This window comes from Haliotis cracherodii, unplaced genomic scaffold (genome assembly GCF_022045235.1).
Source record: "Haliotis cracherodii isolate W230 unplaced genomic scaffold, xgHalCrac1.p SCAF_6, whole genome shotgun sequence".
Classification (NCBI taxonomy): domain Eukaryota; kingdom Metazoa; phylum Mollusca; class Gastropoda; order Lepetellida; family Haliotidae; genus Haliotis; species Haliotis cracherodii.
In genome coordinates this window covers 8,846,030-8,869,346 of record NW_027266319.1, presented here as the reverse complement: position 1 = coordinate 8,869,346, position 23,317 = coordinate 8,846,030, and the positions used below count along the sequence as shown (strand labels likewise).

General features: G+C 39.0%; 2 protein-coding genes across 4 annotated transcripts in view; one reads left to right on the top strand and one right to left on the bottom strand.

Moving 5' to 3' along the window:
• Nucleotides 1–11,764, bottom strand: part of LOC139445505 (uncharacterized) — an 81,061-nt gene extending 69,297 nt beyond the window's left edge. Inside the window, exon 1 of the mRNA XM_071226647.1 lies at nt 11,612–11,764. Within this exon, the coding sequence (XP_071082748.1) occupies nt 11,612–11,764 (153 nt within the window). The remainder of the gene's footprint in view (nt 1–11,611) is intronic.
• Nucleotides 1–23,317, top strand: part of LOC139446192 (plexin-B-like) — a 222,278-nt gene that overhangs the window by 51,219 nt on the left and 147,742 nt on the right. For all 3 annotated transcript variants that reach the window (XM_071227500.1, XM_071227509.1, XM_071227499.1), the window contains exon 2: nt 21,032–21,130. The gene's annotated coding sequence lies outside the window, so the exon portion shown is untranslated. The remainder of the gene's footprint in view (nt 1–21,031; nt 21,131–23,317) is intronic.

The window sequence follows — 23,317 nt, the reverse complement described above, 5'->3', positions numbered from 1 at the left end:
AGTAGTGCGTGGAAGTGTCGGTCATTATCGTTGTTGTTGATCAGCCGAGTGTGGAATTATTGAAGTATGTTCAAGCTTGGCAAGCATTCCTGTGTTGGAAGAAATTAATTTGCTGAAGAATCATCAGATGGCCATGACGACCTTGGACAAAACTGACATCAATTACGCTAACGATAAAGTGCTTGATTTTCGACGTTGTTGCCACTGCATATAAATGAGCTTCGGACTCCAAAACATCGATGGAATCAAGAGAAAGTTTGAAATTCATGAAGACAGTCAAATCAACAGATGTCAGTTCTTGCTGTCATCCGTAAGGTGTTTGCAGAAAGCAGGAATAAAGTGTATACATGTGGCATTATCTGCTCATTATCGCTGCCGCTTCCCGGCTGGTATTGATGTATTGATGCACTGCCATTATGCGTCTACTTTTGCCATGCCTTCTTTGATTTCCCTTTAAACCGGCCAGTGTAATTACGAAACAGTTGCAGTGCTCAACCCAGACCCCGAGACTCTTGAGAATACATGGATATTTCTTGTTTAAATATCGCTTTCCTCAAGTATGACATTTTATCATTAATGGAGGCTGGAGATGGTTGAGATGGTAAATGCAGCTAAGGAAAGTGGGTAGGCTTTATTGCTTGGTGTGGTATACACACGTTATCACTTGTCACAAAATGACAGTTTATGGCAGGACAGTTAATGGATGCAACTTCATGTGTTGGAGAAGGCACTGGAGTGTGCTGATATGAAATTAATTCTCGATATATCCGCCACTGGTCTCCGACACAAGTGTCCATTCCTACTTCACCCTTTTCTACATGATTGGACATAATTTGGAACATATATTTGATGATACGTTTTGCGTAACATCGTTTGGAAATGATTATGTTCGGAAGAAGACTTTCTGGGAGAGACATTGATGGCTGGGATTCTAATTTGGATTCTTTTTATCCAAAGACTTTTTTCAGTCCAATGAATTTTGTTTAGAAAATGATGGAATAATCTACAGGTTGTTAGTGTGCAAATAAGACTAACTTGAGGAATAGATGTGGTCTGAAGCTTGAGGCTGGGTATTTGTTTTTAAGTCAATACAGCGGAAGAGATTACAAGACAATGCTGATTGAATCGTGGCACTTGCAGTGGCAGGACGTTCGGTAACTGCTTGTAGAGGAAAAGAATACTAGCAGTGATTAGTTCAAGAGGGAGATAGAGGGATGGGGAGTGATGGAATCAAGAAAGTCTACAGAGGAACGACTGTCTCGTGCCTTTCCTCATCATCAATGGAGTGCACCATGGAGGATGGACTTACACAAGTCTACCATGCAAAAAGTATTAGATTAATTCATAATTTTTTGATTATATAAATAAGAAGAACAAGTTGTCGCTATAAGAGACTGGCAAACTGTTGGCTTATCTAGACTTGCCTATTATAAGGATGGAATTACCATACATTAGCATTCAGTACAGCCTTGGAGCAAGGCTACATGGAGGGAGATAGGAGGTTTATGTCCAGCTAGTTTGGATTCAGGGACTACCTGGGTTTTTTATGCTGGAAGATGGGTAGTTGTGTGGGTGAGGAGGTTGTAGAGGGGTGGGAGAGTTATTATCCCCTGTTTCGTTTCCGGACCAGAAACCGTAAGAGAGATCTTAACCAAACTTGGCACATAGATAGGTCTAGTGGTGAACTTATGCCTTTTGATAGTTTGTGATGTTTTAAAAAAAATCAACTTTTAAGTTTCCATGGCAATGACTTTGACTTTGAATGAAAATGGTGGTAGTTCTTGTTTCCGGAGCAGATCTTGAAAACTGTACAATATTTCTTCACTCAACTTGGCATATAGATAGGTGATAAACTGGTGCTTTTTGATCGTTCAGGTTTGATTCCAAAAAATATTTTTTGAGTTTCCACAGCAACAACTTTCACTTAGGGGCTAATACCTTGCACACAGCGAGACATGTTATGTTGTAGGGGGAGATGCATATTTTTAACGCTTGTTGGGTATTGAATCGTTTGGATTCAAGGGATAACTGTTGTTTATTGGCGTAAGGCGGTAGTGAGAGAGCTGGGTAGTTGTGTGAGGAGGTTGTTGAGAGAAGCCTCGGATGTCAGCATTGGGTAAGCTAAGAACAAGCCAGCAGTGGATTTGTTCATCAGAGACTGTGGACTGAATAATGAAAATAAGTCAATTTTAAAAACTCCTTTTAACATCTCCAGGTATATTGGAGCAGGTTTTTGATCATATATTTCTCTATTTAGTACCTTTGAATAACTAAAACTTAAAACTTAACCATCAGCAGGTTTATTGTTCATTCTAGGAACAATAAATATAAGGTAGTCTATCCTCCGACAACTGTTTATTTATTCTGTACTTTTGAATAACTAAAACCAACACTGGGTTCATTATTCAGTCAAATAACAAACACAGAGTAATTTTATTTTCCAACAATTGTATATTTATTCTGTACTTATGAATAATTAATGCCTAAGCAGCAGCGGACTTGGTTTAGACTTTGATGAAGACTAACATCTAGTCTCTCAAATGAATGTTTTTTACAGGAAAAAAACCCAGTTGTTAGATTATCTTAATAAAATATGATGAATAGGAGCCCAGAGACTTCATTTCACGTCAAACTGTACTGATGTAGACTTGCCAACTATTATATAGACTTGCTTGGGCTCTTGGATGTATTTATTTCACGGTTGGTATGACAGACTAATTTTGGGTAAGATGTTGATATAGATGTATTCATGTGGATATTTGAGAAGCTGAAACCAGGGATGTGTTGTGTAATGGGTTTTGGAGGTGTCTGTTTAACGCCACACTCAGCAATATTCCAGCTATATGACAGCGGCCTGTATTCAACGTCATAAGCGCCCACTTCGATGATTGCTAATATATTGGCTATTGAACAATCCCAGTAAGCACCCCTTCTGATTGATCAATGTACACAAGACTTATTTATTCGCGTATAATACACACTCGTGTGGTATATGCACCCTTAATTACTGGCAATTCAATTCTGGAAAAGTATATCTTTCAACTCTGTTTTTTCCAGCAAAATAATATTCTAATAAGAGCCCCCTATTACTTATTTTGATAGCGCTCTGGGCGCTTATTACGTCGAATACAGTAATCATGTTTGGACCAGACAGTGTTTGAGATTATGACGAATGGTCCACGGTACTCATGATCAACCAAGTCACTAAGTCTGACCACCTGGTCCATTTGGCCCCCTCTTACGACCAGCATAGGTTGCTTGTGACCAGTTCTAACATAGAATTCTGAGAGTCTTTTATGCGGTGGTGACAAACATGTATTGATGTCATGGATATATTGACTGTCAGCAATATACAATTGACACCAGGATTGACCAAGTGTTTATGTTCAGTTGACCACTGAATGTGTGTTAATTTCGGAGGATTTCAGTGTTTTGAAAGATTAGACGAGAAATGTTGTGAAATTGATTTCCGAGGGAAAAATTTGTGATGTGTGTCTAGTGTGGGATTATACCATGGTGTAAAGCTTTAACAAGGCATACACTGTCATGGGAAATGGGTTTCAAAGTTTTCCAGACACTTCTCACAGCTAAAGATATTGACATAATTTGCAGGCTTCAGGATTTTCTCAAAACCTGACACGCCGTACAAAATAAGCCACAGAATAGAGGAAGCAATGTGGAAATTTCAATGATAATATTGGTTTATTTTCAGACAGAATGTTTTTATATGAAATTGTTTTTGGTGACTCCAATGGAGACTCCCCTAAATTGAAACCCCATGCTTGGGGCAGGAGGTTGGTTTGGAGGAGGATCATGCAGAGTTGGCCTTCTCTGGTTCGGCATGCAGAAATATGTCTGAGATTGATGAATCATACAAATTGTGAATTGCTCTCAATCCCCTGAATTCCCGAGGCGTTGATAGGATGATAGTTTCTGGACCACTAGCTTAGAGAAGATTCACCGTCATAATATCTTCAAGGCTCTATTGATTCTAGTGCCGAGAAAATGATTTGATATCTGTTTATCGCTCGAAATGTTTCCTTCCTAGCAGTCAATATTTTGAACAGATTTTCGTCCTGAAAATTAGGTTTATGTGACCTTCGGGTTTCTTGGGTAGGGACGTCCATGTTCTCTGACACAGTTTGGATCAGAGGAAACTAATTTTGTTTTGTGGTCAGCTGTGGAAGAATTTGATTACTTTTTAAGAGCTGTAGGGGCTTAGCCAATAGCTATGCTGGGCCATGCCTGAATTCACTCACTGTTAATGTGGACAATTGCTGTAACAAGTGAATGATGCTCTCATTGTTGGGGAAGAGGGATAATTCTAATCATTTACCTTGGAATAATTATGAGAAGTTTAATGTCATGAAACATTATTTGTTAAGTGGTAATAAAACTTGTAAATGTGGACCTATGAGAATGGATGTACCGTGGAACTATTGTGTTGGCCAAATTGACTGTGAAATTACTTTGAGGGATCTGAATAAGTTGTTGCATGCTGGTAGTATAGATTATTTATGAGCGATGAAGACTAATTTATCTTATTTTCTGATAGGACCGGGTTTGCGTGTTATGTAGATGTGAAGTTTTTTGTCTCGAACATTTTTGCGAACGCAAGAAAATGTGATGGAAATAATATGTAATAACATGCAATGGTGATGGCAAATGTTTGACAAGTTTTCTAGCATTAATCATTCATGGGAAGGATGGCCCAGTCATCTGTGTGCTGCAATTTGCTTTGCAGAGTTGCTTCCCTTGAGCACGCCAGCAATCTATGATCATGGGTTCGAATCCCTCTTCACCCCAATTATGTTTCTAGGTTTGTCAGCACCATACCTGTGCTCATGGGTTTCATCCAAGTGGTAAATGTCTGAGACCTGCATCACTTCGGGCTTTACCGAACTGTTCAAATCTAACTGTGCTAAACACAACTCTCACTCACTCACTCACTCACTCACTCACTCATTGTTCTACAGATGTAGTTCCTCCTCCATACTTTTGCTTGTTCCTTACAAAGGTATCAGTGTGAAACGATTGGGCCAATTTCGAAATACTTTCACACTATTTCGCTTCGCAACAGAAAATCACTGCACTTTCTGGCCACTGTCACCACGTTTGGGGTCAAATAGGGTCATTATCACAAGACTTTCGTGATATTATTTCATGACACAGGCAGAAACTTATGAAATGTAGTGCAGGAGTAGAGTAGAGTAGCGTGGTGGTTACAGTGATCACTTCTCGCAACAATACCAGGTGCGATTCCGTCATGGGCTTCGAAAAATTGGTATGGCTGAAGCATGACATAAAACCAACTTTGCTCACTAGTTACAAGATACAACTTGACTTTTAGGCTGTAAAATCAGTCCTGTTGGATTGCAGTTTAGAATAGGACTCTTTCAGCCCATATTTGTCTGACAAGTCGACTTCAGGGACGTCCTGGACAGACTCAGAGACTTGATTCATTGAGTGGCGTCATGTCCCAGTGGCTTGGATTGTTGTTCATATTATCAATCACTGGTTTGTCTTCTCCAGACTCCATTATTCAAAGACATTTTCATATATGGCTACAATGATGCTGAGCGGTTTTAAAATACAAATGGCAAATGAGCTCATGTAAAAATACATAAAAGGTTAACCTGTGGCCTTTCAGTTGATCCGAGAACTGTAACTGCAGGAGTATGAATTTCTTTGTTTAATGGTAATGTGTTTCAGCTGAATCATGACCAATAACTGTACAGTAATGTTAACGCATAAAAAAACAACTGAAATATGAAATTAATAATCTATTAACTTCTGTCATATATCGGCGGAAAAAATCAATGGCGGGTCTCAAAGGAGCATCACAATCTGTATCTGATGTTGAAACGGCCGTATCTCACAGACAGATCACATGTCAGAGACAATTATATGCCGCATCCCTATCATAATCTTCAGGGCTGATGAAGATGGCTGTAATTAAAGGTGTACAATTTCATATCCCTTCATATTACAAAGGCCAAGCTCCATTTTGATCGCCAGCAGACCATGTCTTTAAAACATGGATCACAGATGATCATCTTGGATTTCTTGCAAGACTATCAAATGTTTTGTTATCCTCCAGCACCAAATTAATTGTTCGCAAATTATTGCAAGAAAAATGAGAAATTTTCACTTTGATACGTGGTGGAATTTTCAGCCATGGGCTTATGAGATGTTTTTCTGTTGATTTACAATGATTTAATGTCCAAGTTCAAAGGCAGTTCTCATGAACTTGGACATTTTACAGTCATTTGGAGAGGATCTTTGGCGGCTTATACACTCAGTGTCTGTGTTTAGTCACTTCAAGCAAAAAGTTCGACTTTTAAGCATGATGTAGTGTTTCATTCGCACTGTCAGTGTCACAGTTTTGATCCCTCACACATCCAATATGTAAAATGTGCAAGGGAGAGTTATGGATACGATCAATAATGGCTTAGGTTTTTCATATCAGCTCTAACCGTTTTCTTTATGTTGCTTGTAATTTATAACAGATGTTTTGTAAATGAAATAATACATTTCCATAGGAAGAAGTTCAACTGGAAATAAATCACAATCTTTAAAAACTTTTAAGTTCATTCAAACAGATTTGATATAGCCTTTAGCAGATGTTATCATGGCATTTGAAATTTCATATTTTAGATTTGAGTATGAGATGGGGTTGAGTCAGTATGAGTCTTTGTCTGGCACCCGTATGGTTGTCTCAGTATCTTGTAATGTCGATAAGTTAAATACATCGTGTATATTTAGATCAACTGTCTTTGAATCAACTTCACCGATTGGCAAAATAAAGCAAGGGGAATTTGGCTAAGAAGTTTCACTTGATCTTCTGCTATATCGATGAAATGGTCTTGTTCAGTAATGGTCAAATAGCCAATTCCCTTCTGTGAATTTACCCACCTGAGCTGAGACCAGAGAAATCACCTCATCTGTTTCTTATTTACATCTGGTCCGTGAAGATCTGGGGTAGAATAGGTCTTCAGCAACCCATGCTTGCTGTAAGAGGTGACTATGCTTGTCGTAAAAGGCCACTAACAGGATCGAGTGGTCAGGCTCGCTGACTTGGTTGATGCAAGTCATCGATCCCAAATGCATGGATCGATGCTCATGATGTCAATCCCTGGATTGTCTGGTCCAGACTTGATTATTTACAGACCGCCATCACATTGCTGGAATATTGCTGAGTGAGGCGTTAACCAACAAACCAATAAATCCTATTTACTTCTATGCTTAAAGATTCAGAGTGACGCAAAACTTTCCAATAGTCAACTTTCCTTTTATGTCGAGCAATATTCCTGCAGCTCCAGCCTTAGGTGGTACAACTGAGCATGCTCTTCCTACCAAGATTTCAAAGAGCGTCATGCAACTCTCACACAAAAATTATTTAATCAATGTTACAACATACAAGGCCTCACTAAAACTTTCAAAAAGTTTTATTTTCGGCATATGGAAGACATTTCCAAGTTTGACGCATCAGTGACATAACTGATGTCATACAATTCCCTAATTTGACTTGTGCCATATGTTCCCGTGTTTTGGCAGGTGAACAATTGACTTGCCTTTGCAATTGACTTGCCAATGGGGCAGGATACGCTCACCTTTTCACAAACACCTGGTATGATCACTATGTGATACTGATTCAAAAACCCATGCATATGTTATAGTCGGAGCTATACTAGATGAAGTAATGGTGTGATGAAGAAATTGTCAGCCTCCAAACCTCTGTAGAATGACTATCACAGACAGGATGGACATCATCTGCTTGTACAGGTGGCGCTATATTGCAATTGTTGGCTTTGTTGGAAAAACACCCTGTCTTTTTCTTGTAATTGTCAAAATACATTAGTCTTTGCCAGTTCTTTGCATATGTTAACCCATCCCAGTTCAAACATTTGCCACAACATCTGCTCCCCGTGCTTGTGTTTGTGAAAGGGTTAAGCAAAGCAGCTGTGTAATATTTTCTTATCCCCCAAATAAAATCATGTGCTGAGATCAGCAGCTTGTTTTTACAAAAATTTAATTTTATTATTTTTAGAAAAAGCAACAGTAACTGAATTCACATCATCAAGAAAGCGTTTTTTGCTAGATTCAAAACCTTTTAGACACTTGTTCCAAAAGTCGGCATTGCTGAGATGATGGATCAAAAACATTATCCCAGCAGGGCGTTGGAGGCGGCAGCAGCAGGATATATTGGAATGAAAGTTGTCAACTATGTTAAACTCCTGTGCAATTCCAGCCACTATTACAAGGCAAATGATAGAGTGCCGCTTTCAACCTTAATCCTTTAAACAAACTGCGGTAAGTATCATTAAATTTAGAATTGGCATTTGACTGTTCCCCTGACCTTATGATGAAGAATGATTAATAGTTTAGATGGAACTGATTATTTGGGTGTATCCTGATGTGACTAGCCTGTGATATATTGGTATATATACTGAACAAAAAAAGTAAAGGATCATGAAATATTTCATTAACTGTAGACATTTAAAGAAACTACACTACTAAATGATATCACACATATTCATGATATTTTGGTTTTTGTGTCCATTGTATAAACATGCTTGTTTGTGTGTGCGTGCAGGTGTGCATTGATAATAGGAGTTGGCAGGCTTTATAAAAAGACAATGTTTTACCATTGAGCAGTGGAACCTCTGAAGATAAGACTCTATTCCATTATCAATTATATGGTGTGTGTTAGATGTTTAAAGCCAAGAAATGTAGGCCTTGTGTATAAACTTTCAGACCATGTCAGCTCACTGGGGGAAGTTGTGTATTTAATGTTAAAGCCAAGAAATGTAGGCCTTGTGTATAAACTTTCAGACCTTGTCAGCTCACTGGGAGAAGTTGTGTATTTAATGTTAAAGCAAAGAAACGTAGGTCTGTGTATGAACTTACAGACCTTGTCAGGGTACAAGGTGAAGTTAAGTGTTGAGTGTAGATCCAAGAAACAGAGGTCTGAAAATGAACTTTCAGACCTTGTCTGCTCATCTACGTGAATTTGATTGTTAGATGTATAAACCCAAGAAACATAGTTCTGAGAATGAACTTTCAGACCTATTCAGGTGATGTAGGTGAAGTTGCTGTTAGATGTGTCGAGAGGCCACACAGGATCTGAGGATGCTTCCAACCCTGTGCTCCTGATGTGTAACGAGATACCAAGTGCATGTATTGTAACATACTTGTGTAGTATCTGCCAGGGATGGGTCAGCATGTCTAGTACAGAGCAACTGTGTATCCAGATGGTTGTGGGAGTCTAACAACAGGATCACACCTGGGTGTTGGGGATGTGGCACCAGGTAGAAAGAAGCCTGGCTAGCTCCATGAAGAAATCGGCACTTTTTACTTCCTGTTGGCTTGTTGCAAGAAAAGAAAAGATGGCAACTTTCTGTCACAGGACTGAGAAAGCTGCAGCTTTTTACATGAAAGAATTTCTATTTTTGTTTAATTATCTATATTTAATCTGTTTCCAAACAAAGTAGGGACAACTGCCTTTTTATTCTTTGTGTAGGCGTGGATTGGGAGAGGAGCCTGGGATTTTTCCTGGACTATTTTGGAATATTTATCAGGCAACACATCAGTCTGCAACTTTCTTTCTAAAATTTCTTCTGTTCTTGTAACATCAGCTTGTTCTAGTCCATATATAGTCTGTCATACAGACCCTGAAACAAATATATCCAATACAGCCCATGCAAGTCTATAATGTTTGGAAAGTCTACATTACTTCACCACTGAAAATGAAGAAAGTCTCTGGGCTCCTTTTTATTATATTTTCTAACTATAATTTAGCAACTGTTTCTTCTGTAAAATATGTTCATTTCAGAGACTAGATGTTAGTCTAGTCCATATATTAAAGACTAAAATCTACTGAAAACAATTGTTTTAATCTATGTCTCTCAAAAAATTAGTTTTCAGATCATCCAGTGATTCTGTGAATGTTTTTTTATACAATCTAAAAAATTATGTATGATGATGTATAAATGGTGTATTGATTGTATATTCTACAACATACATTATTTTTCAATTGAATCAGTTATGTTTTAAGCTTTTTAACTTGGTCAGCAAATCCTGAAAGCTGGTTCTGAATAAAGAACAAGTACATATTCTAGTGCTGTTGTGCTCAGTTTTGCAGTTTAATATCTAGTACCTAAATACATTGCTGGCACATCTGGTTTAAAACCAAGTGAGTAATAGTTAATGTTTAAATGACAGATTGAAAAAGTTTAAACTTTGAAACTTTTTTGCTGTAATATTGGACCTTAGGAATGGAGTGGTGTTGAACTAAGATATGACAGGGCAAACTGACATGCTTTTAGCATTAAGCTCAGGTGGGCTCTCCTGAAGGAATCTTAATGATAATCATAGGGATGAAACAGGACACTGAAATGAGCATGTATGACCTCAGAGGATGAAAAAATCAAGAAATGTTAATGGAAAATGCATTGATGCTGAAAAAACAATATTAGATTGACTCATACCTGAAAAATTATGTTAATCTTGATAAGGTGAAATATAAAAACAGGCTTGAAAGAGATTGATATTCTCAAAGACTTATGATGAAATTGGTATCAAATATGTATTGTAACCTGTAGAATTAGACATTTATTGAAAATAGAATTTGTGGTTTATCCAAAATTTTGAAAAAGATTTATATTCCTGTAAAAGATAATAAAATTACGGTAAGTATCAAGTATGTATTGTAGTCTCTAGAATTAGACGTTAACAATACACTCTGTCATACATTTAAAAACTATGTAAATCTTGTTTTTGTTAAATATATAAACATGTTTGACAAAGATTGATGTTATTAAAAATTATCATAAAATGAAGTATCAAATATGTATTTAACCTCTAGAATTAGACATTAGTTGTTAATAAAATCTGTGGGTTCTCCAAAATGTTGAAAAAGATTCATATCGTCACAAAAGACAATAAAATTAAGTATCAAATATATATTTTAATCTCTCAATTAGACATTAGTTAACAATACACTCTGTAATACGATCAAAAAAGATTTTTCTAAAAAGATATGTGAAAATTAGAATCAGGCATGTATTGTAACTTGTTGACTTGGAGTGTAGTTAATGAATTCTGTGGTTGGGGAACCTGCCTTTACCGCAGGTGGAAGGAAGCTGTTGGGGAATGCAACACTTTGTGTCTAGACTTAATTCTCCCTGACAGTTATGTCACTCCCAACGCTGTGTTATCTAGATGACTAGCAGGACTGTCTGCAGGTGCAAGGCCACAGTGGACATAATTACTCCAGACATAGATGTGGTAAACACTGGAGATGGCAGATACAATCACATCAGATATGTCCGACTGGGTTACACTAAATTGTATTCGGCTGGGTCTGCTGCAAACTTCGTGTTCAACATGTTCCTTCTGCCTATGTTGAGGAGTCTAGTCTACACCCACTCTCACCCAAGTCTACACCCACTCTCACCCAAGTCACCATCCTTGTTTTCACCCTCCCTGTCCAGGTTGTTGATAAAATAGCAATATTTCTGTTACATTGTGTATATCAAAGTTTATAACTTTCCTTTATTATTAGTCATGGTCATGCCGTTTACCCTGTCCCCTGTGGGTGTTTATGTACTAAAAGCTTCTCCTTCTCCCCCCTTCTTCTCCTTCTTTTTCTCTTCCTTTCTATTCTTCTTTTCCTCTTCTCTTCATTTCTCCTTTTCTCCTCCTTTTTCTTTTTCTCCTCCTTTTCTTCTCCTTTTCTCACCTTCCTTTTTCTCTCCTTCATCTACTTTTTCTTCTCCTTTTGTCCTCCTCTTTTACTCCTTCATCTTCTTCTCTTTCTCCTTCTCCTCCTTCTCCCAAATTAAGAATCTTAGTTTCTTGAACTCACCCTTCAGCCAGGTTTCTATATGGTCTCCACAGATACCTGCAGCCGTGGATACTCACATGCACATGCACTAGTCAGTAACAAGTCAGTTTTCCCCAACCTGGATTCACCAGCACCTCACCCAAATCCCCATCTTTCCAACCATTTCAACCAGTGATGGCTAGTGTGTGCCTTGTCCGCTATCTATGCCTGTCCTGATGACTCAGCTCTGACACTGGCCCCAATCAGGACTGTCAGTCATCCGCATCCACTGCCAGAATGACTTCACATTCCTGTGCCGTAGCCCCTTATCTCAGCACCAACCTCTCCCCTGATAGAACTGGACATGGTCCCAGTGCATACCTCCACGCATCACACATCTTGTAGGATATTCTCACATGACTATCTCCAAACCTAATCAGGATAATCTGGTTCCTGTTGCCCAATATCCAAATGTCGAAGGGTGCAGTCATCTTGATCCGCAATCTCCAGTGGCCTGGTTAGTGTTGGACATGTGTTCCTACAGCACCCAGACTGTCTAGGTATTCTGCTGCAATCCATTGTGGTCTGCACCAGGTCTCCTGCTGCATGTGGAGTATCAAATCTGCTGCCTAATCACACCTAGATCCCCAGCCTTGTCCAGCAGCCCTCCCCTTGCAGATCACTCCGACATGGCATCCGTCTTCATCACGTGTTCATCATGTCGTGAGGATGCTGTTAACTCTCCAGCGTGTAGCCAGGGTGTACCTGAAGCCACCATCTGTGGTCATCCTCGCTGTCGTTTATCATGATTTACATGAATAATTGTCAACCATCCATGTGACATTCAGAGCTTTTTGCATGTGATGTGAGTGCTATCATTGTGGTTGCGGCAAGGTGAAGGAGAGTGAAAGGTAGCACAGTGGATAAAGTGTCAGTTAGTCAAACCAGACCTGGTCTTCTGCATAGCCCTCTACCCTGCACAACTACCTCAAACAATACCTGTCCAGCACCTCAAAGTAGCTTACCTGGTCTTCCGCAGAGCCCTCTACCGTGCACAACTACCTCAAACAATACCTGTCCAGCACCTCAAAGTAGCTTACCTGGTCTTCTGCATAGCCCTCTACCCTGCACAACTACCTCAAACAATACCTGTCCAGCACCTCAAAGTAGCTTACCTGGTCTTCTGCAGAGCCCTCTACCCTGCACAGCTACCTCAAACAATACCTGTCCAGCACCTCAAAGTAGCTTACCTGGCCTCCCCCATCACCTCCCAGCCCCTCCCCCAGGTATCCTCCAGTCCACAGGTGTGCCATGTACACCTATATCTGTTATCCTGGGGAAGGTAAGATGAGAGACATGCTTCCATCTCTCCCCCCCCCCCCCCCCTCCCCCTCCAGTTGGCTGCCTGCCACACTCTGACCCCCATCTGCCTCCTGTCAGGCAGGGGTAGGTATCAGCACATTGTCAGGTGTCCGTGGCGCTCGTTTGATGCTTAGTAAGCTTATTTGGTGGATCTAGTATTTATTTAACACCATTGGCGATCAGCAGCAGGTCTAGCCAGCACAATATTTGGTCATTCCAACTACCATCAGAATTGACTACCGCAATCATTCTCTATCAAGCCAATTTCAAGGCATGGTTTGCATGTCTTTGACTGTCTATCTAGAAATTATTATGATTTATAGCATGCAGTATTGTCGATTAAAGTATTGTCTCAGAAATAAAGTTTTATATAATAATAAATAAAAATAATTCTATAATGGAACCCTTGACTATTGTACCAACTCCATGGTCTAGAGGTAGAGCATCCGCCTGGAGAGAGGAAGGTCCGGGGTTCGATCCCCGGCCACGTCATACCAAAAGATGTTAAAAGATGGTAGTTGTTGTTACCCTGTCTGGCGCTCGGCATTAAGGGGCTAAAACAAGGACTGGTCGGCCCGGAGTCAGTATACTGTGTCTGAGTGGGGTATTCATGTTAAACTGCGGCATGGTATCTCAGTATGCTAGTCCAGACTAGTACAAGCAGCCACACACACCCACATGCATGCACATCGCTATATAAGTGCAATTACGACGCGACATTAAACCCAATTTCACCTCACCCAACCTTGACTGTTGTACTCCACTTTTGATAGGGATGTTTTTGTTTTTCCAAGATACACATACTGATTCTCATATGTCGAGTGTATGTTTAAAGAGAATGATATAACTGTTTATCCCTGTCAATAGTTGAGTAGTATATTGTGAACCCCTCAAGTCCCTGAAAAGGAATGGGAGAAGGCTGCTGGAGCTGAGACGAGGATGCTAATGGGCCTGATTGTTTTATGGCAAAATATGCTCTCGTATCAGGGAGAGAGAGTTCCACTTTGTTCTCAATGATAATGTATTGTTTATACCCGTGAAGATTCCGGGGTAGAAGAGGTCTTCAGCAACCCATGCTTGCTGTAAAGGGTGACTATGCTTGTCGTAAAAGGTGACTAACGGGATCGGGTGGTCAGGCTCGCTGACTTAGTTGATGCATGTGCATCGATCCCAATTGCGTGGATCGATGCTCATGTGTTAATCACAGTATTTTCTGGTCCAGACTCGATTATTTACAGACAGCCATCATATAGCTGGAATATTGCTGAGTGCGGCGTTAAACAACAAACCAAACCAAACCCAACATCGATCCATTTATTGGTGTTGTCTACTTGTTTATTAATTAATTATACCTGTTTATGTACATGAAGTTGGTGTCTATACTATTGTTATGATGATTTGTAAAACTGAATAAAACAAGTTTGTAGATATTGCAAATGATCAATATTCCATTATGGTGGAATGACTGAAAATGAAATTCAATTTGATTTGCAATATTTGAATATGGTTCTCTGTATTCCATATTTTTTGGACAAGCAATGAAAATCCTAAAGGGATCCTGTCTTTGGCAAAACCATGTTGAACATATCAATACGTCCTTGGAAGAGGTTGTGCCGATAAACCACTTCAATCACTTACCACATTGAAGGGCTGTTGATACCTCAAGGAACAAAAACATTGGACATTCCTATGTCTGACAACTGCTGTCATTAGTCAGGATACTCCGAAGGTTAATAGGCTGTATCAAGCACCTGTTGACTCGAGTTCCAGTGGTGTTGAAGATCTACCTTGTTCAATAGCCATAGTGGAGTCCATCAGTGTTGTCTTATCTAAGCTATTATTGGCTTTCATAGTTGGGTTTATCATTTTATTGGTCTATCATTGACTTAGGTGTTGTCTTGTCAGGGGGGTGGGGTAGCCAGGATGGGGGCACATCTGGTGAGGGAGGGACTGATACAAGTGTAGCGGCCATACAATTTCTGAGTCCTGTGATGGGATTCGAACCATGGACCTACTGATCAGAGGTCAGACGCCTTGTCCACGTGACCAATGAGGTTAACCCTGTCAGCAAGCTAACAAGGTAAGGATGTCATCTGTGGGATGACTCCATGCCCTGTTACACACAGCCTTAGACATTTGATGTTGCCATGCATACTGACAGTGAAATGCTGGAACTCTGTCTACAGAGCTATTAACAATAGAAAAACTTCTTGTTTCTCATCATGGAAATTTCAGTTTTGAAAAATGTCATTTTTCAGGCATGGTGCTAATTTGTTCATTTGATAGATTTTTGGGGTTATTTGGTTTGTCTGTTCTCAATAAACAATTAATGCATTTCATCCTTTGAAGAACCAAGTATTTACATTTAGATAAACTGGTTAAGCTTAATACATTCAAGGTGTTTTAATGATTATGACGCAAGCTTGTGAGTTTTTGCAAAAGCTTTCGATGATGGTGCTTTGATGATAACAAATTTACTGTTGAGGAGAACACACTCATTAATGGTGCAAAACATTGCCTCTTTCAAGGATCAAAACAAACCTCATGAGTACTGCAATTATTTCACACTTTTCAAATTTTTAAAGCTGAGTTTTTTGTTGTAATCAGTTTAAAATGGCAGCGATCAAGGATGTGGAAAATACAAGGTGTGAAGTGCATTAGACCATGAAAGCTGGTGTGCGACGCTTCATCGATTCCATGTTGGCCTGGCATCTTCCACACAGATGAGAGGCTGATCATGTTGTGTACTTGTCAATAATTAAACACCGACATCCACTGAGATTAAATGTTACATGGCGGCAATACCTCTGAGACTCCATCGTGGATGATATACTTACTGATAGCACCACCGCTAGGCTCGCATTTCTCACCTGCTCTTGCTTCTTCGTTTCCACATTTTAAGACGAATATTTCACCATTGATCAATACCAGAAATGATCACAAACGTGCACAAGTTTTGTAATTCCTGCAAATACCATACCTCTATTACATCATTGAAGTAATCCTGGACTTGGGCTGTCATCACAGTATAAAAATCTTTTAGAGAAGTCGTTTTCATCGTCAGCTGAGCCTAATTAGTTGTGTGGATAATAGTTTTCCTCCACCATTGCTCTGCACATGCTCAAGGAAGGAAAACCTCACTTCTTTCCTGTGTGAGTCAACGTCTCAAAACTTGCTTCTTGGTTTCCAGATTTTAAGACAAATATTTCAACATTGAACTGAACCAGAAATTATTACTTCAGGGAGCGTGCAGACTTTAATTAGTGTGAGTTTAAGCTTCCCATGTTTTGTTTCAGTGTTAGGTAGATATGATAAGTTGCTGATGTCTGATGTTCATCATCATTTTGGACACCAAGAATACACTTTAGACAGTTTATCATCTTGGTAGAAGGAAACAAGAGCTTATAATTAACAAATACACTGTCCGGTGTGTCAGACACGATGAAACCAAGAGCTTGTCGTTAAAAGTTGGGATGTGATGATAGATTCGGCTGTCAATTCATGCATTGCAGTTGACAACCAATGACAATAAATCAATGACAAGCTGAAATATTGATAGTTGATATCCATACCATGCTTGACTATCAATACGTTTTATGGACATAAGCAGGTTATCAGATTGGATTGTTTCTGAGGACTTTGACTGATAATCATCGGAAATGTATCAATGCTTTTGTACATATCTGGCAGAATGTCCTGTGAAAATTTGATAAAATAATGAATATGTCTAAATGCCATTTTTCTTGCAAAAACACTGCATAAAACATTTAATGATGTGCATAATCTCAACGACTAGTGGATTCAGAAAGATACAAAAATTATATGTTATTACAAGATAATGTTCTTTCGGTTCATCAGAATCTTGAAATGTTTCTAAAGATGACTTTTCATTGAAATTATTATTTTTATTATTATTATTATTATTATTATTATTATTATTATTATTATTATTATTATTATAGTTATTATTATTATTGATATTATGCTTTCAAAGTAGTTAAATACATTTATGTACTGTAAACCATGTGGACCTCATACTGTAGTAAAATATCAGAATGTGAATCCAAATGTCACCCATGTTGCCAGTGTTGGACATGGGTATGGAAGATGTTTAGATAGTTAAAAAATGTCAACCCCACACTTGACAATCAGTCAAGTCAAATAATTGTCACAGACTTTTGCTACCAATTACCTTGAGATAGCAAATCAGATAGTAGGGTGACAGTTTTGACGTCTGCAACCACTAATTTCAAGCCCCCCAAAAAGACGTAATGGACTTTGATTGTATATTTCCTATAATCTTGTTTCATGCTTGTCACAGCATGAATCTTCTACAGTTTTATCTTTACCTAAGGGGTGAGATTATGACATTTTTGAAATAACGATTACATCTTTTTTATCAGAGTCAAAAAGGATATTAAGAGTTTAAATTGAAAAAATACTCGGGCACAGGAGGTGGTTATGTTGATCAGAAGTTAATAGGTGGCCATTGCAGAAATAGATGTGACACTTCTTGAAACTGGAAACCTTAAAACAGAAGAGTTAAGTGTTGTGTTTCAGAAGCTGAAATGTCAAGCTAATGGCAGACTATAACAGCATCGTAAATCTCATCACAGATGACAAATAATTTCAGTATGTTGCTTGTATTGACTAAATGTCAAATTTCATTTTGTACATGTAATCATATTTTGAGAGATGATGATACTTGTTTTTTGTCCTTTGTGTAAACCGGGTGACATTTACATCTAATAGTCTTTGCATCATACATCAACTCGTCTTTGTCAACACCTGTTGTTTAGCTGTGTGCTGAATGTAAACCTTTTTGTTAAGCTTGCATTTCTTGCTGAAACAAACTTCCCTTTGCATTAAAACTTTTCAAAAGTAGTTAGTAGTGTTGACAGAACGTGATCTTTCGAGGCTTTGTATATTTGAAGGAAGTCTGCACACCTTGTCAAATATTGGTTTTAGATTTTATATTTATGATCTCATACATTGATACCAGGTAGCAGAAAATGACAAATTTGTTAGTGGACAGGTAGAAATGTATTCACACTGTATTCTCAACATTTTGGTATTGATACGATGCACATGATGTATTGATCTTTTGTATGGGAAGTAGAAAGCATGGTTGGAAGTGATCACCAACTCTTGGGAACAATTGGCCGATGTTGAGGCGGCCATCATTAGGAGCTGGAGTATATTTGTCCTTATTCCATGGCATAGCAATCGGGAATGTTTGTCCTGGTAACGGCATGAACTTTCAATGAAATATTTCATATGTGTCAATACACAACGTGATGGGGAAGGTATCTTCCCCGTTTCTTGTCAAAAAGCATGGTAAGTGTTGCATTAGTCAATCGAGGCTCGAGTTCTTGGGAAACTTGTCCGTATTGGTTCAGGTAAGAGCGGTTCGGTTGACAACCTTATTGATGTTCCGTCGGCAGGAACCAATGTTGGTTTTCACCAGGATTGGTCATTTCCTTCTGTGTCAGTTTGGGATGGATTCTGTCATTGGTGGCGCCATCTAGTGGTCACTATTGTGGTCATCTCACTGGGCAATTAGTTGGTGTAATCTATGTGTCAGCGCCAGACCAGCACTGGACAATGTAATGAACTGATAAATACTGGGTGCTGGGGATATATAGGGTGTAACAGTTTTAACAAGCGTTTGTGTTGTACAATCACAGGGAGGCCAGGCTTGGGTTAGTCAGGCTAGCAAATTTGATTGAAGTCATTTATTAGCCACAACTATTGCTACTGCTGCTACTACTACTAGTCCATTTGTATTACACTTTTTCAATCCTCATGCTCAAAGTGCACTGCTGTTACCCCAGCCAGTGGATCAGTGTACCTTGATTTTCATTCCCAGCTCCCTGGGAAATATACCACCCATGAAGGATATGTCCCCAGCCACCTTACTGGTCATACGAGGCCCCAAATGGATTGGGTGGTCCGGTTTCAGGGACATGGTTGAAAGTGTATCTTCGTACCTGATGGTATGAATTGTTGGTCACAATATCAATCACTGGTTTGTCTAGTCCAGACTTGATTATATACAGGCGGATGTCTTATAGCTGGAATATTCCTAACAATATTCTTTTGACAAAAGTCATTAATTACAACCTCTTAACTTTGCCTACAAATAGGCACCAGGTCACGGTGCATAGTCTCCTTTCAACCTCCATCTGTACTGACATTTTTAGCATTAGTCTGTTTGTTTGTTTGTTTGTTTGTTTGTTTGTTTGTTTGTTGTTTTATGCCGCGCTCAGCAATATTCCAGCTATATGACGGCAGTCTGTAAATACAATCCAGTGATTGACATCATGAGCATCGATCCACACAATTGGGATACAATAACATGCTTCAAATAAGTCAGCGAGCCTGACCACCGGATCCCGTAAGTCGCCTCTTACGACAAGCATAGTCACCTCTTATGGCAAACATGGGTTGATGAAGACCTTTTCTAACCCGGATCTTCACGGGTCACATTTGGTATGAACAGGTCTCATCCTTTTATCACTCTACTTTGTTATGCCATAACTTGTAAACGTTTCAAACCGTTAAGTAAAAATAAATGGGATAGAAGAGAATATATATGGTCATGATTGTTGGTTTTGCCTCCTGGTTGACGTGGCAGATATACTTGGTGGGGTACTTGGACGATGGAGATGGGGTTATTCATGGTAAAAGCTGACCCCCAAACCTTGACAAATGAATAATTTGGCCTCATGGGGCTATGACGCAACACTGTGGTATTTGTTTCATTTCCTCAGGGACTGGTAATTTATTATGGGGTTGGATGGGCTGTGAGATAAGGGGGGTCTTGAAAAATGACACTGCAAAAGAGAACATAATTAAAGGACTGGTCATTTATTAAATGGGTGGGTGTCGTGAAAAAATGTCACATGTTATTTTTCTTAAATTTTGCATGTGTAGGGGGGATGAAACATTTTGTTATATGTTACATAAAATGGTAAGGAAGGGTCAGCAAATTATGATACATTCCTAATCTCACCAGCCCCCACGGGTAACCCCTAAAGCATTCGACTAGTCCCTTACAAACAAATAGCACAAAACATAATTCTTGGATCATCATCACATTCTATTAATTATGTTGGGTAACATGATACTTTTGTAACACAAAACATGCTCTTTTGTTGTTTGAGGTCAGAGGGTTGAAACTATTTTATATTAAGTAAAAAGTTCGGTTAAAAACAAGTCTCTCTTCTGACATTTTCCTCATCTGACTTCAAGCAGTTCAAATGATGATCAATAAAAACGGATAATGAATACCCCTGAACTGTGTTATCGCAGTTTCCATTATGACAGTGCCAGTGCCCCTTGCAGACAGAAATGACCTAGCACTACAAGGGTAGGGAGCCGAGAGCCGATCCAATCTGACTGACGACTCTATTTTCTGTTTTTCCTGTGTATAGAGGCAATTGTGTCAAAGCTATATTGGCCTCCATGTCAAGTAGAACCGTATCACACCAGTCATAGCAAGCAAGCTTTTCTTGATTTTGCCGATCTGACAAAGCGAAAAAAATGTCAGGCAAGAAGGTATTGCTTTTAGGGGCTATTGATTTAGGATAGAATGATGTGAGAAGAGCGCCTGCTCCAACCAATTCTCACTCAATATGGAGCTGATAAGCGTGCTTCGTAGCAACAGAGGTCTCCAGACGGCATAGAAAATGCACCTCCGTGAACACACACACATGAAAATAGTGAACTAGAACTTATACAGAAGGAGGAGAAATGTTGGCAAACTGAATTGCAGTACGATGTAGGAAGGATGGAATTCGGAAACTTGCCCCTATTTCATATGCATTGTTTATCTTGCAGAATTCAGACCTGGAATCCTTCTTCACGAATACAAGCATCCAACTGGATCCATTTCCTGAGAGCGCTCAGTTCGAGCCAAAGGATTATCGTGGATCTTTGGTGAGTAGGCATTGATATCCGGCGGGTCAGCCTTCCACACTAGCACTCAAATGGAGACATAAGCTACACAAATCAATCCTCAATCACCCAAAAGAAGGATTAAGTTTTTTGGGACAACATTCTGAAAATTGGTTTTGAGTTTTGATTTGCCAATAAGGATCTTGATCGATGGGAAATCATCATTGAAAAAACATATATGTTGGTGTTAGGATTGCTGGCATTGTGTCGGAGTGATTGTGTTACAGGAGAGAGTGTAATTTGGAAGTGATAACGGATAATTGGACATTGATACAGTATTTATGTATATAGATAGAAATCCAATAATTTGATTTGTGTGTTCATGGGAATAAGGGTCGGGATGATCAATATATTTGGCCTACAAGGTTTCTTACACTGAGGATGTATTGGGTATTGAGGAGGGGACTCCTGGCTTAGTGTTGAGGCTGAAACTACACAGACCTCGTCTGATGACTACAATTTGCCAGCGGCGACAGTTACGATCCACTTGTAGCAACTGTCGATATTAAATGGTCTTTGTGAATTGGAAGAGGAGGATGGAGATATAGATGTTGGTAGCTGAGTAATTGTAGATCTACAGTTCAAGCTTAAGAGGAGGAAGTATGGCTTCGCTGTTGACAGGGATACACACAGCCTTGTATGACGGCAAAATATATGGGGGTCTTTGAGTAATTGTGGGGCTTCGGTTCAGGCTTCACTGAGGAGAAAGCATGTATGCTTCACTGTTGACAGGTATATACATTTACTTGTTTGTATGAGTGAGTGAGTGATGATTTTATGCAGCATTTAAATAAATATTCCATATACATCATCATAGCATTTAAATAAATATTCCATATATATCACATCAGGGGACACCAGAAATGGGCTTTTTGCACCTGGTATCATCACTATTTGATAGTGATTCATAAACACATTTTCATGACACAGTTATAAATCCTACAATTGACTATGCTTTTAGCAGAGATGTCTTATGAATATGGTAAGGATTTTGTTGGTTGTATGTTTATTTACACATTGTATGTGGGTGAGGAATCGAACCCATGCCTTCAAGTTATAACTTTAACTACCAGACAAGTTAACCGACAACCCCACCATTTTCTATGACTGCAGAATAGATGTGGGTCTATGAGTAATGGTAGATTAGGCTTAGAAGCTGGTCTGCTAGTCAGGTCAGGACTAGAGTGTTAGGCATAGATTCAGTTCTATAATCCCAGTGAAGATGGATATCAGTCTTTTGTACCAGTAGGTCTACAGTTTACACTTCGAGGACATGTGTACGCTTCAATATCAATGGAATTACCAATGAAATTGAATGACAGTGTCACATGTCAATCTTTGAGGAACGGCTCGATTAGACTTTGAAAATATTTGTATATCTGTAAACACACCCAATTCGGCACGGTATCCTCAAACATAATTGATAAGTATGCTCCGATGACATTCCAGCTCCTTCAGTTACTTGAACCTGGAGATGCTAGTTTCAATCCCATGTGGCAGCTCATGGTCTTCAGAGCTGAAGTGATGAGTGATGATATTCATGGAACTAGTAAAATTATGACTTGCTAAGGGCAGTGAATATACATGTATGATAAAACCCAGATATGCTGTGTCTTTTATAGCTGCTGGGTATTTGGTGTCATGGTTCGTGGTTCTAAATTCCCAGCCTGCATTTGATATACTGCTCAAATGTACATTGACATGTGTGCTTGCCTAGTGGAGGGTAGGTGGGTGGTTGTGGTCTTCAACATGACAGCCATAGTCCTGGGTTCAATTCCCTATATGGGTTTAAACCTATATACTATTTCTACAACTACCATTACTACTATTATTATAATTATGAATATAACAACAATAATGATAATAATAATAGTAACAATAATAATGATAATAATTGTTATTATTATGTCAAGAAATAGTTCGGGAAAATCCAGTCTTAAACAGAATTTTTTATCTGTCACTAAAAATATCAGATGTTTTTGAATTGTATTATTTCCAGTGCTAGATCTTTCCGCAATGCTGCATGTTTGAAAGATCTTTTTTATAAGTCTCTAATACTGATGTTGTTGAGATGAGTTTCTTCTCTTTGGATCGTAGCAAACACGTTGTTTGGTAATGAGGTTATCGAATTTCTTTTAACCCTGATTAAGTGTTGTATTTAAAACCATA